The following is a 14889-nucleotide window of genomic DNA, read 5'->3' on the forward strand; positions in this document are numbered from 1 at the left end:
CCATTTCCCTTTCCTCTCTATGATTTAATAGCCCTATCATTCTTGCTGCCATACAGAGGAAAACATCATTCCTTCGAAACTGAGAGACCATAAGGATTTCTAAATCTACTATTAGGTAACTCATATCATCAGAAGAATGCTATCTTTAGCAGCCATCTCCATTGATACAGTCACTAGCCAGTTCTATTTTTCAGTGTTTTCCTGCAATTAGCACTGTCTGGTGTATTTGTCTCTGGCACCATCTCACAGTAAGAACCCCATCAACTGACATTTTGTTTAACAAAACTGTTCCATGAAGCAATGTGAGTGAAAGAGCACGTAAGCAAAACTGATTTTACTACACCTGATTTGATCTACATTACTTGTACTGTAATTTTTTTTAATGATGCTTGTGTGTTCTATGCGTGTGAATGAATTAAGCCAGTAATATGCATATTTGTAATAACAGGCAAGAATGGTCTAGAATAGATTAATGGGGGCCATATTTGTAGATTAATGTGGGTTTTGTTAGATTTTACACCTCTTTTTTTTTCTTTTAATTTCTCCTATAAGCAGCTCTTGATATCCTCGTCTGTCTTCAATTTATTTCTACAAATCAAATTGAACAAATATTGTAAAATCGAGTGCAAGTGATCCGATCTGTCTTTGAAGACTGGAAGAAGGAAAGAAATTCAAACACCCTATGAACTCTTAAGCCAAAGAAAACTTTCATATAGTGTTTATTTATGATAGAATGAGTCCTGTATTGTTAGAATTAGCAGCGGGAACATATTTTGATATTACATGTGATCAAATTAGCATGTCTTAAGATTTTTTATTTTTCTTTCTTCCTTTAAATGTAGCTACATTCACTAAAAAGACATTATTTCTTCCCTGCCTGGCAATTCTGTCTGTCTTGATGGAAATACTCAGAATTGCTTTATTTGCTTGTCCTTTGGTACCATTCCAGCCTGTAAATTCTAGATTATGATCACCTATTTGATGGATCTGTGATGAAGGCTTAATGGGTCCTCCTCGGGGCCCTGTTAAATTTGTTTCTTTGCTGTGGTGGGAAGTTTCAAGGATTCATCTTTCTCTCTCACTAATGCTTTCAGCCCTTGGCAGATGTGAAAGACCATAATCTTGGACTGAATACAGCTTTGTCAGATGGTACAAAATTCTGCGATGAAGGGTATGGGTGAGCTCCAGAAAGATGCTAATGTGAGACATTAAAGCTTCATAGGGATATAAAAAGTAACAAAGCTTCTAATGTGTGAGACTTGATTCATTTTTCCAGTTCTTGTGTCTCTTACAAAATGCTCATTCAAACATGTCTTCCCGCTACAAATGTAGGTGTTTCGGTTTCAGCTCCCAGCCTCCCAACTGTTGAGCCTTGACTATATTTATCTGTGTATAAAAAGATTTAAAGTGCTCTCAAATGTTTCTCAGGAGAATAATAAGTGTTGGTCTCCTTTAGAAAGGTCTATTGTTGCAGGTGCCAAATTTCTGAATAATGCCAAGAAAGGTGTTAGCTGGAAAGAATGAACTGAAGGGCAATTTCCAAAGAGTTTGCATCTTAGTTCTGGATATAGTTTGTATGAGATAGATGTGTCTGTAGTTGTGCCTGTTAAAATTTCAGAAGACTCCTGCCAACTGAGCCAATTGCTCGAAATTGTGAATGGATTGCATTTAGTTGCTCTCTCCAGTATTCTCCATTATTCTTAATGGTTTTTTAAAAATTCACAGAAGCATTTCCGTGTTAGATACAGCTGGCCAGTTCTCTGGGAACAACAGTTTGAATACTATCCTTCATTCTAGGGCCATCTGGACAGACTTCTCATAACTGAAAAACTCATACCAATTTGTCAAGTTCTGGACACACATCAAGTCTTTGCTCAAATTTTATCAGCAAGCCATCTGATTAAATTACCTAGCAATTAATCCATTTGTTATAGCAGAGTCAGAATGGAAAATCTGTTGGCAAGCTATTTACACTTTGCCATTTTTTTTAAAGGTTTCTTGAGAATACTTTATTGCTTTTCTCAAACTCACACATTTAGATTTTTTTAAGTGGAAAAGAGAGGACTGTGTCTGAAGATCTCATTAATATTTAAGCCTCCAGTGGGCACAGTGTTATGCTAACAGACATAGTCACAGTAAGTTTCTTACGTGCCACAAAATATAGAAATGGATATAATTTTTATTCTTGTCGACCAGAAAACAAACTCCTTTGGAACATGAAAAATGTATCAAGGGAGTGGATGTGTATTTGTGTAATATAGGCATTAGTTTATCTTCCAGAGGAAAAATTGAAGAGTTCTTACTGCTTTAAAAACACACAGATTGAGAGTTCAGAAATGAGCAATATCTTTGCACTCTTATAGAACATTAATTCAGCCCTACAGTGAGTGTGCATTAGATTGCTCTTCTTTTTGGTAATTTTGTAGAGTGTTTTCCACAGGATGCTGTATTACACCTGTGTACATGTTCATTCAATGAGCAGCAGCTAATTTAATAAAGATTTCATATTCTCCTCTTTGACCAGTATGTGATCTCTGTATTGTTTTTTTTCAAACCTGCCTCTAAATACAGTGTTTTCAACATTCACTGGAGTAGTTCTTCATAAATACTGATATTTAGGTTTTCCACAATATTTCTGTGAATCTGGGTTTAAAATAATTATTCTCATTTTATAGGAGAGTAACTGAAGCATGGTGCTAAAGTTAAAAGGGTTTTAACCTTAAATACACTGAGCAGTGTATGGCTAAATATTTCCTGTTTAACACTGCATTCAAAGTCCAATGCCTCTTGCCTTCACCTGTACCTGTGGATGTTTCTGAAAATACTGTGAATGACTTTTGCAAAAAAGGAGCCCTAGGTCTCAATGTGGGCCCTTAGCAAGATAGGAAAGCAGTAGCAAAAATTGTGTCTGAGTGAGTTACCACAGGTCACACAGGTGTACTGGGCTGGATTCTGTTTCCCAGGGACATACCAGAACCATAAAGGACTTTCTTTCCTTTTCTCATCAACCTGCTGTCTTCCTTGCAACATTTTCTAGATGCTGCAGCAAATAAAGCCACTTGTCTGAGCACATACCTTGTACCTCCATATAAGGCATTCATTACTAGAATTTCATGAAGAGATGCTATGTTATGATGTAATTAAAGCTTATTACATAATGCAAATATACTAGTGGTTTAAATTTTAATTTCACAGCTGGTCTCCATTCTAGCATTTGAGAATTTGACCTTGAAGTGTTGATAACATCCTTATAGTAGACGTTCTAGTGTGTAATATCCCGATTCTTATTTTTTTAAGAAACTCACTTGAAAAACAGTGTGCCAGAAAACAGGGACAGCAACACAATGATAGTGTTACTTCCTCCCAGTTTTTTCACTGGTGAGGCCAAGAAGGTACTTTGAGGAAGCAATTTTTGTTCTTTGTAGGCTGCACCATCAGCCTTGCCCCAAATTACAGTGCTGCTGTTCCTGTATCTCTGGAAATGCAATGTATAAATAATACAAGAGTATCAGATCTCTGATACTTGCCTGTATGTGAAGACATACAAGATCATATACAGACAGATTTTGTGTGCACATGTATAATCAATTAACAAGATTTTCTGAGGGATTTCCCACATATTTGGAAATCACACCTAAGCTCAAAGATGCCTACATTTGAAGAGCAAGGCAAAGTTGTACCCTGAATTGCTCATAACCTGAAGCTGTCACTGTTAAAGCAATGTTCATGTTAAATACTGAAATTAACTTTAGATGGCTTGATATGAAGGCCTGGAGTGCATGTGAACAAATAGTACATGTACAATATACCTGAACAAGCGTTACTCGCTGTTTTAATAACTGTTTTCATGTTTCTATTCTTACCCTGAAAAAATCATAATCAATTAAAAAATGATGAAACAAAATCTATAAGTAGTATAGAAAAGACAGGTTTTATAATTTATTTATGTCTGTTTGCATCTAATTGTATTTTTATCTGTTCAGCAACACTGATATTGTTCTGAATAATTGCAGAAGGGTTTTACATTTTGCAGTGACAGTATATTCTCATTTGATTTTAGCTTTTTAAAAACAAACCAACTATTTCAAATTTAATGACATTTTTTTCCTTCCTAGATACTGTCTTTACCTCCCACTTAATAGACAGAAAAGAAAATTTATTGAGTGATTTAAAATAATCTTAAACTGTGAATTTTAAATAATTTTATTTCAATTTTGTTTTTTTTTCCCAAAGTTTTTCAAAGTGATTTATTTTCAATGTTGCTTATGTTTTGTTCTCTTTGTAAATTGTACTTGTTTCTAGGGCTGTAAGGAGAATGACCTGAATCTGTATGCCATGCTCCAGCAATCATACTGGAATAACTAAGTTAGCATGTCTAGATGAGGCCTATTCACTTAGGGAAAGTAGAACCATATCTGTCTACAAATGAAGGTAAACCAAAGCAGAGGGGGACAGCAGTGCAACAAATTATTCCTCCTCTTTGATTTATGGCACATATTCCAAAAAAGATGCATTTCCTTGCAGACATTAAGTACCAGTGTTCTCTTTATTGTTTTTATTTTGTTATCCAATAATGTAATTTTGAAGTAATCTTTTGATCAATCAGACTAGCGCATACATAAAATATGCACTTTATATTTCTACCAGTAAACTTGCCGGGAGCTGTGTATATATATATCATAACATTTTTTGTGTGTGTATATACAGCACAACATTCTCCAGGAAATGAAATCTTTGATGAGTAGAATAAAAGCATATGGATGTTTAGATGCTTTTCTTATTCATCAGGGTTTAGGAAATAGCCGTGTTTTCGATTTTCTGAGGTTATACTCAGCAATTTTGACTGGGGTAGAAAAGACATGGTAAATGGGCTTTGGGAAGAGTGCGATTCCATGGAGCGGTCATTTTGGGCTCTGCTGTAAGAACAGTGATTTCTAGGTTTTGTTTTGTTCATCTGCAGACTTTCTTTTCCACCCTTCACAGATAACAGGATTTCATGGGTCAAGCTTCAGAAAACCCTTGGTTAGTATTTCTAGGGACCCCTGTGAGGAGCCAAGTATAGGTTCAGCTGTGTCTCCATCAGACGTGTTTCAGCAACTACTCTTCTTGTCCCTATTCCAATCTCTGGACCAGGACCTCTAAGGAATGGGCAGAAGGGAACATTGAGTAGTTACTATTACTTATCTGCCCTAAGTAGCAACAACTCTACTTGGTATTTATGAGAATTCTCAGCCTTTGGGCAACTAAATTCACTTCCATTCCCTTTGCAAGCCCAGAATGAGAACCAGGAAAGCAGCCAGGGGAACTTCCTCATCAGTATAGGTATGGCTACATTTTATTCTAGTTCGTGACTGCAGCTTGCGTAGACACCTATCTGATGTAGTTTTGTATCATCTGTCTTGGTACTGCTGGCTGTGTGGCTGTGAAACTGCACTACAGGCTGCAAAACCCTTGAGAACTGAGGAGCCACTTGTGTGCTTAGCCCCGGCTGACCTCCTCTCTGTGATGTTAACACTGAAACAACCATGAGGTCAGATCAAAGACCTGTCTAGCACAGTCTTTGTGCTGTCTTTGACAGTGGCCAGGAGGGAAAAGTACAGGAACAAGATAAGCACATGAAATTACTTTTCCACATTACTTAACCACCCTTTGGCAACTTGTTGCTTAAAGGCTTCCTAACCAGAGGCGATTTTAGTGGACTGCCACCTCCCTCCAATGAACTTCTTTAATCTCTTATTCAACTCATGTCATGCTCTGGCATCCAGCACATCCTGTGTCAATAAGTTATACAGTTTTCTTATGTGCTGTAAAGAAAATTACTTCCTCTTACCAATTTTGCATTACATTTCTTATAATTTAATTTCATGCCCCCTGTTCTTGCATGAGAAGTATAGGAGAGTGAAGAATCATTCCTCAGTTACATTCCTTAGCTCAGTCCTGATTCTGGGCTCCGTAAAAACATCTTTCTACCACCTCAGTGTCTTTCTTCAATCTATTTTGTAATTTCTGATATGTAATTCCTTGTTGCCATTTTATGTTCCTTTTGTTCCCGTGTTATCTAGCTGAACTGCTCAGCTTGCTTGAGGACCTATGTAATTAAAGGTGTGGAGCTCTTGGATGTGCTTTGTAGTCCTAACTAAGCTCATGTTTCTGCAGCTGATGCTGTTGTTAATGCTCAAGTTAATTAGTTTACAATCAGTTTGGGAATTTAGATTTTATTTTCAGTCTCATGGTGGCATTTCAGTGGGTAAAGCACTCAATAGGTTATACTTTCAGAGCCACTAATGAGGTGAAAGTCAAGTGTGCACCTCTAGTTTGAGGGAGAAGAGGATGGATAGAGAGGAAAAATACTTTTTGTTAGAATATGTGGGTTTGTGTGTATGTATACACACATAGAAATGCAGGTTTTGTTAAAATAATGTGACTGAAATTAGCAGTGGAAAATATCTTTGTTGAATAGCTTTGAAGAGATGGTTCTTTTGTAGCAGATGGCTGCTGAGCAGGTGTGCTGGCTCAACTTGCGCCGTTTTAATGGTAATGTTTCCCTTCTTAGGTCTTGAACTATCAGATGCTAAAGGTTTGATCCTAAAAGTGTTAATCAAACCAGATTGTGCTTTTCTCTAATTCCACTTTGGGATTCTGAACTAATCATATTGTCTGAGTGAGAGAGGAAAACAGAGTGAAAAAAATGGTCAACTCAATTTCCATTGCCTTAGTGTGCTCTTGAAAGCAGTTTCCTGATCATAGCAAGGGGAAATGCTTATTGTTGATCAGCTTACTCTATATGGGGAGCTTTTGTGCTAAACCAAATTATAAAATCAAGGTATAGAAGCATCATAATTTGACTAGTCAAAAGAAAAAAATCTTTCAAAGCTTTCTATTTGTACCACGCTGGTGTTTATGCCATTCACAATTTAGATTAAATCCAAGTTGCACAGACTGTCTGTCTTTGCTAATCAGAATTTTGATTCATTTTCTTTGGAAACTTCATTGCATACAACAATTTCATTTTATGAGACTGTTGAATATCTCCATAAGCCAGCATTTTTCAAACCATAATTCAATGGTGACTGCGTAGAGATGCCAAAAACCTGATCAGAATCAATCTCTTTTAAAATGTTGCCTCAGGTTGGCTGTCAACTAAACTGAACACTCTTGTTAACTATATCTATCTTTGTAACATCTTATTTCATTGTCACATGTATTATTTCAGGGGTGATGCTATGCATTTAAAACATTTAATTAGGGATATATTATGTTTTAGTAAATCACTCCAAAGCAAATCAGTCAGCCACTGCTTTGAATTCCACCTTATTCTGGATCTTTTTGGTGTGACAGCACTGTTCACCTGTCAGGTCACACTTTGTAGTGTATATTTGGTACCCTGTGGTTTGCTCCCGATAGGATTTTATTCATATAATGTCCTTCAGGAACCAACAAACAGGACCCTGCATCAGGAATGTTTGTTCTTACTCCATTTCAAGCAGTTCAGGGATTGCATTTGACTTCAATAAAAAAAAAACCAACCCCCCCCCCCCCAAAAAAAAAAAAAAAACAAAACAACAAGCAACTGAAGACCAAAAAACCCTAAATTAATTTATTTGAAATGGGGCAGAGGCTGCCACTGTCATACCTAAAGTATAGCAGCTATGAGTTTATTCTAGACAAAGAAATAGGATTTTTGTCTAAGATACTTGGAAATTATATTTTGAATTCATGTGAATTTCTTAATAGAATAAAATCTGCAGTCTAGAATTTTTCATTTTGGAAATATGCCCTGCTCTGAAATCAGTGAAGACTTTATTGGTTTATTACAGCAGAGGTTCTGATCCAATGCAAAGTAAAAGTTAAAGGCCTTACATTGCTAAACATGTACTATGGATGAGGAACATGTGGTGCTTCGTGTGAAGTATTTTACTGGGAGTCACTCAGACAGTGGTTAAACTGGATATATGTCTCAAATAGTCCTTTCCAATTTTTATTAAATTTTGATTGAAATTCTGTAGATATTTTTTCTGTATTGGAAAAGGGCAGCATCATAGAGCATGCTGTGTTATATACTTCTGCTTTGATCACATGAAAATGTGCTTCACTCCTGTCAGAACCAATTAACCCAGCTTCTTCCCTGAATCACAAGCTGTACACTGAAAAGACACAGGAGAGGTGGGTACTGGCATGAGGGAGGATAGACAGGCACAGGATAGACACTAGAAACCAAGTAATTGGAGTAAACAAATTGTGGAGCTGGACAGTGAAAAGGAAGTAATGATGGAGCCAAGGATGTAGGAGTGGTGGTCTGTGGGAAGACAGAGGAAGTGCCCGGTTTCTGATGGGATGTGGGCTGTGCTGTCTGAGCTCCCTATCGCTCTACCAGATCTGCCTTTTCATTGCTTACCAGCAACAGGGAACAGCAGCAGCAGAAGAAAGCTCTTCTGACTTGGCTTCTGAAATTAACCAAGGGTTTGACCCCAAAGAGAGGACACGTAGCTGCAAAGGAGGGCTGAGAGGGGAGAGGTGCTGCAGCAACCCCTATCACCCTATTTCCCTGCTGAGCTCTGCTCTTCCACCTTGCTCTGGAAACTGGTGCAGCCTAACTTCCATTGCTTAAGCAATGTGCATAAGAATATGGTTGCCATTTCAGTGTTTATGGGCTTATTGCAATTTCTTCAATTAAATATTAGCAGTAAGTAAATGTAATAAAAGGTAATGTGTTGGTTAGATTGCCTGTACTTAACTTTTATCGCATGTATATTTAGAAAGTGAAGTTCATTTCCTAAATTATTTCAAGAGAGATTGTGTGGCCATAGAGCTAAAGAAAATTCACTAATTTTGCCATCTCCCTAAATACTCCTGTACTTGCCTTTGCTTATCTGTAAAACACAGTTATACTCACATTGCTGAAATATGCATATGAATGTGCAGATTTGTTAAAAGATTTGAAAAATAGAGCTATGCCCATTTTTATTTTTTGAAAAGTAAAAGGATTGTTTTTTCTTCCGTATTTGTAATCTTCACATCATTTTGTTAACTATTCAAAGCAACATAATGAAGCACAGTTTAGATAACATAAGTTCAGGTACATTAAATAGTGAAAAATCCCATAGTAATTAAAACATAGGCATAACATTTTTTTGTTGTTTTGTTATCATTAATTTAACTTTCTCAATGAAATTTTATTGTTCAGTAGTAGTATTGTTCCAGTAGTAGTACTGTTCCAGTAGTACTGGAATCATAGTGGTAATACAGTAGGTATAAATGACATTACTTGACATCATCATACGAAAATCAATCAAAGCAAATGTTCTTCCTGTCTTCACAGTGTAGACAAATGGATTTATGTTTCTGTGTGTTGCTCTCAGGTTTGGAGATGGTTATTCTGTCAAGGTTTGGCTTAGTAAAGATATAAGCTATCAAAGAATGATTTTGGACTGTCTACAGCTGCATTTTCCTGGAACACAGTTTAAGGTACATTTAAAACTCTTGATCAAAGTAATGTTTCTGTGGCAGGATTAAGTTTGGGCTAGTAAAAACAATATATACACATTTGGATATGTTGATCTTTTTAGAATAATTATATATGAGTATTTATTTTCCAATTAAGCAAATCTGAAAAATCTGACTTGTGATATTGATTGAAGCAACTCAAACATTTAGGCAATGTAAACAGGCCCTTTCTCTGAGTGAAAATTTCCTTTTGTTTTTATTCCTGATGAAGGTGAACTCGCATATGTGGTCTCCTGAAGTGTGAGGGCAGTGTAGTCACCGAGTATTTGAGTGCTTTCTCATAAGAAATTATGATGAAATTAACCACAGATGATAATTTTCAGTCTTTATTGAGAGTCTTTTATTTGATATAAAGCCTTACAAGAGACCTATGGTAATTACACTCCAAGAAGAGCTCTCAAAGGCCTTTAATTATTTTGGTTTGGTTTTTAATTTATCCAAGTTTAGAAAAAAAAAATCATGCAAAACTATGACTACCTTAGTTATAAACCTATTTTATAGAATCATAGATTGTTTTGGGTTCAAAAGGGCCATAGAGATCACTTATTTCCTACCCCCCTTCCACTAGCCCAGACTGCTCAAAGCTCCATACAGCCTGGCCTTGAGCACTGCAGGGGATGGGGCAGCAACAGCTGCTCTGGGCAGCCAGTTCCAGTGCCTCACTACCCTGACAGTAAAGAATTACTTCCTTATATATAATCTAAATCTCCCCTCTTTCAATTTAAAGCTATTCCCGTTGTCCTATCTCTACATGCCCTTGTGAAAAGTCCCTCTCCAGCTTTCTTGCTGACCCCCTTTAGGTACTGGGAGGCTGCTTTAAGGTCTCCACAGAGCTTTCTATTGTTGAGACTGAACAACCTGTTCTTTCAGGCTGTGTTTGTAGGAAAGGTGCATATACATATGATTGTGTATGTGTCTGTGTGTGTTTGCTCAACCTTTACCCAGACTGATCATAACAGTGATAGTCTCTTAGATTAAGAGCCCATAGAATAAAACTGTCCTAAACTAATACAACCTTTTAATGGGACTAACAAAATGTTATCTCAGAACGTACACAAAATGTGTGCCCTGAGTATGAACATTTCTTTTTTAGTTTAGGCAAAATATATTCTTGTTTAAAAGCTCATATTTTTTGTTTTAATCTGCAATAAGAGCTTATTGAAGATAGACTGGTTATAAGCAAATGTAATTTCATCACAATATGTATTCATTTTTTTCTGGTTTTACCATTTTTTCTTGTTTTAAGGGACAGCATCTTAACCTGCTCGAGTACCATGTACCAAGAAGCCAGGGATGCTTGGCAGAACTCTTCAGAGTGCTAGAGAATCAGAAAGCTTTTCTACAAATCAAACACTACTCCATCAGCCAAACCACATTAGAGCAGGTATATAGATTTTTTATTCTATGTCTAAACATGCTGTTTATCTTAAGTATTGTTGTAACGGAATACTATATCATTTGCTCAATTACCCAAATGCATGTGATAAACCATTATTTTCAGGCCATCTCAGGTCTACACAGTAATTTCATGAACCTTCCTGCTTTTACACTGGAGCATCAAAGTAAGCCAGATATTCGTACTGTGTGCAAACGTAATCAGTGCTTGGATGCACCCCAGTCTGTGCGGGAAGAGAATGTGGGACTGTGAACTGCCACCTCCACAGTTCAAAAGTTGGGATCTTACCAATGTCCTTGAAAATGGTGAACCAGTCTCTGTAAATTGCAGTAAACCGTAGATTTACAGGATATTTTTTTTTTCTGAGAGTTCTCTTTTGATCATGCTGCACATTAGAGAACAGTAGAAATGTACAAACAGACAGAAGAGATCCCACTACCAGAGACTGTAAAATCCTATTTGGGCAAAAGGAAGAACAGACCTGACAGAAAGGACGGTATTTCTGTGTAGATGTGATATGTTACAGCATCTTTATATGCAACTTCTTGTTACATATTCTACAAACTGAGTCGCATCTAGTCAAAATGCTAATTCTCTAGGATAGATGGTGTGAGCTTATTTCTTTTTCCCATGTGCAAATCATTAATTAAGCATTCTGATCTGTACTGATCTATTAACTGCTTGTGAATGATCTGTTCGCTGAATGCCTGACTATAAGGTAATTTCAACCTGTTGATTATTCAGGGAATTTTTCACTCAGTCTTACTTCCTCTCCACTATCCATGGTGATTCACCATCACCTCAGTCTCACCTACCATTATTTCCTCTCCCTGACTGACAGTTTTAAAAAGGAAAATAGTTCTTCTGAATAACAAATGCCCTTATAATTCATCCTGGGTTTTGCATCTCAATATGATCATTTCAATAAAGAAAAAACATCTTTCCCTCTACACTGTTTGCTGTCAAATAAATAGTTGTGTGATTAAAAAGCTAACAAGGCTTTCCTGTAGTAAGATCTGTTAAAAAAACCTAACAAACAAACTAAGGAGTCACATCAGTTGTTGAATCATTGCTCTACGATATTCAAAAGTACTCTTTCACCTTAAAACATCTGGGCCCTCAACTGTGATGGTTATTGATAGAAACAGCAGGCTCAAATTCCTTAGATGTGTCATTTCAAAGCAAATTAAAACAAGTGTTTCCCACTAACTTGTGCAGCAAGAAAATATAATTTTCATACATAAGTTAGTAACTCATTTTACCATTATTTTTGTAATTCATTAACTACTGTGATAGCTGGAGAGTTGAAGAGATAATATATACCTAGAGGGGTTCCATCAATATAAACTTAATTTTTTTATGTCACAAAAGCTTAGGAAAGTAACCGAAAATGATCATCAGCTTGGCTCCAAAGGTTCAGTTCAAATACTGTATTTTGAAGTCCTACTCATTTTCCTATCTTACAGGTATTCATTAATTTTGCTACACAACAGCAAGCAGTCTCGCATTCTTCACAAGAATCTCCTGTTGTTCATCATGACCACCTGCCAGTCTAGACTTAGAACAGGATACAGCTTCAGCAGCATATATGTGCATGTATGTGTATGTATATGGACATTTAACATGTAATAACTTTTCAGCTGTTAACAGTTCGTGTATGAGAAACCAATAGTAGAAGCAGAGGTGAGTTTGCATCTGTAGGCCAGAAGGAATGCTGCCAGTTCTCAGTAAAACATGAAACTGGTTACATGCAGGCCAAAATTCAGTTTTTTAATTAACTAGAATTTTATAATATAAGGGCTTCATTAATGCAGCTTTGTGTAAAAAAGAGTGATCTGAAATGTTGAAATGGCAGAGTGTATAGTAGATTATTTCTGTGGTGATTCTACATCCATTTAACTACAGTAATCTCTTGCATGCACACTTAATATTTAACTTTTACATGGCAAGGCGAGAAAACCCCATTGAATGGTAGCAATAGCTAGGCTATCACCCAATATTTATATTTAATAGCACAAAATGAAATTCTTTTGACTTCTGTATTAATTCAGTTTTGTGTTGTGACAAGTTAAATTAGTCTTTTTATTGTATAAATGAGGAGCTATATAAGGTTTTATATTAAAGAGGTGATTAGTGTACTAGTTTGCCTCCCAGTTGTCTTAAGTAAATGTAACAAGGTTCCATAAATCATACCTGACAATGAGTGTTCCCTTATACTTGAAGGTTGCTGCTGGGACAATTCTCAAGTATCTTTTTAATGACCTATTTTGTTATTATTTTTTGCTTCTTATTTTTCCCAGAAGAATGTCAAAATATTGTTTAATGGGCATGTTAAAAGAAAATAAGATACACATTCAGACACTGAGCAATTAACTTTTCAATAAATCTATATTATGATGCTAGATACTTCAGCCTAGGCCATGTCACATCCTTCACCCTAGACACACGTAGAAGTGAACATTCAATTCCTTGTGCATTGAGGTGGGAGAAAAAATGTACAAAACCATTTTTGAGTAAACCTCTGCCTCTTCCAATGAAAGTCTTTGGGGCTCCCGTGAAAAGCAGTGGAAGTCACTTTTATTGGACTGTCTTGTCTGATAGTTGAAATTGTAGAAATGGTGACTTAGAATTGTGTTGCTGCAATTTAACACTGGGGGGTGGGCAGGGGAAGAGGAAATGTACTTTGAGATAGAAAAACTCTATTTTAAATGGAAAATTTTGTAGTGCTGCTGCTGTAATTTGCTGCTGTGCAATGATGAAATATTAAAAAATTATATTTGTGCTTTAGGCTTTGCAAGCTGACTCACAAGACTGTTTATTGAAGCTTGATTTGTTGGTGTGTTTTCGGCCCATTATGCTTTTTGGAAGTCAGAATTCAGGTTACTTATTTCTATAAAGGTGAAATTAAATCCTGGAATAATAATAAAAAATAAGATTAATATAATAATAAAAAAAGAAGATTTGCAGACTTGGTCTGCATGTACATATGAACAAGAGCGAGTGAATTTATGAAACTGCTTTATTATTAGAATGGTTTTGTATATTCAGTTTGTGCATAATATCAGAACTTTGCCATGCTCCTGTCCTGGGTTCAGCTGTAGCAGTCCTCAAGATCCAAAGTACTGAAGAGCCATTAAACCCCAACAATCACCCTCCTGGTAGAAATGCCATGGCACAATGAGATGACTATGTTTAAGGTGAAACCAGTTATCCTTAATTTCTGCACAAGGCCGGAAATGGAAAGTTTCTAAGGTCCCCAGTCAGTACAGAAAAATGTCAGTCTTACAAAACAGTGAGGAAGAAGTAGTGGAGGTGAAAGAAAAAGAAGGCAGACACAGGAAATTTGGGCAGAAACAGGGGTATGCTATCATAAGTGTCCTGCTTAATTTCAGGATCTCAGGGTGGAAGAAACTGAATGTACAAGACATAGTCAAGCATCTTTGAGTCATAATTTGAAACTACTTAACAGAACATTTCTGTAGCTCTTAGGTGAAAATTAAAAAAAAAAAAGAAAAAGAAGAGAAGGGAATGTATGGCAAGAACAGGTACACAGGGTGCTGCTTTTCTGCTTTTTTTCTTTTTCTGTTGGTATGTCTAGATCTGTGAATTGCTGACATTATGATTGGTTTTCTTTTGGTTTTGACTTGTTTTTATAAACTAGTATCTCTGCTTCAACTATCACAACTCCTTAAAAAAAAAAAAAAAAAAAAAGGAAATGCACACAAGGAAATTTAGAAGATAAATTTGGGAAAGGAGATAGTTCCGGTTCTCAGGGTGTAAGGCAGCTGAGCCAGAGGGTCCCATTTGTACGAAATTGTGACAAGAGTGCTTATTCCTGCTTAGGAAGTGTGCTGGGGAGTTGAATTAATAAGAGTCCTGCAGCTGCTTAGACCAAGGGAAGCATAAAAACATACAAGACTCACTGTGGTGAGACTGAAAAAGAGTACCTTAGCTAAATGCCTAGGTAGGAGAGCTTTTCCAAGGTTTGG

The 14889-nt window shown here is 36.4% G+C and overlaps 1 protein-coding gene across 1 annotated transcript in view; it reads left to right on the plus strand.

The window, feature by feature from the left end:
• Positions 1 to 13583, plus strand: part of ABCA13 (ATP binding cassette subfamily A member 13) — a 180505-nt gene extending 166922 nt beyond the window's left edge. Inside the window, exons 59-61 of the mRNA XM_065669310.1 lie at positions 9360 to 9465; positions 10751 to 10888; positions 12367 to 13583. Of these exons, the coding sequence (XP_065525382.1) occupies positions 9360 to 9465; positions 10751 to 10888; positions 12367 to 12456 (334 nt within the window). The 3' untranslated portion in view covers positions 12457 to 13583. The remainder of the gene's footprint in view (positions 1 to 9359; positions 9466 to 10750; positions 10889 to 12366) is intronic.
• The last annotated feature ends 1306 nt before the right edge of the window (positions 13584 to 14889 follow it).

Source organism: Lathamus discolor, chromosome 2 (genome assembly GCF_037157495.1).
Source record: "Lathamus discolor isolate bLatDis1 chromosome 2, bLatDis1.hap1, whole genome shotgun sequence".
NCBI classification, from domain to species: domain Eukaryota; kingdom Metazoa; phylum Chordata; class Aves; order Psittaciformes; family Psittacidae; genus Lathamus; species Lathamus discolor.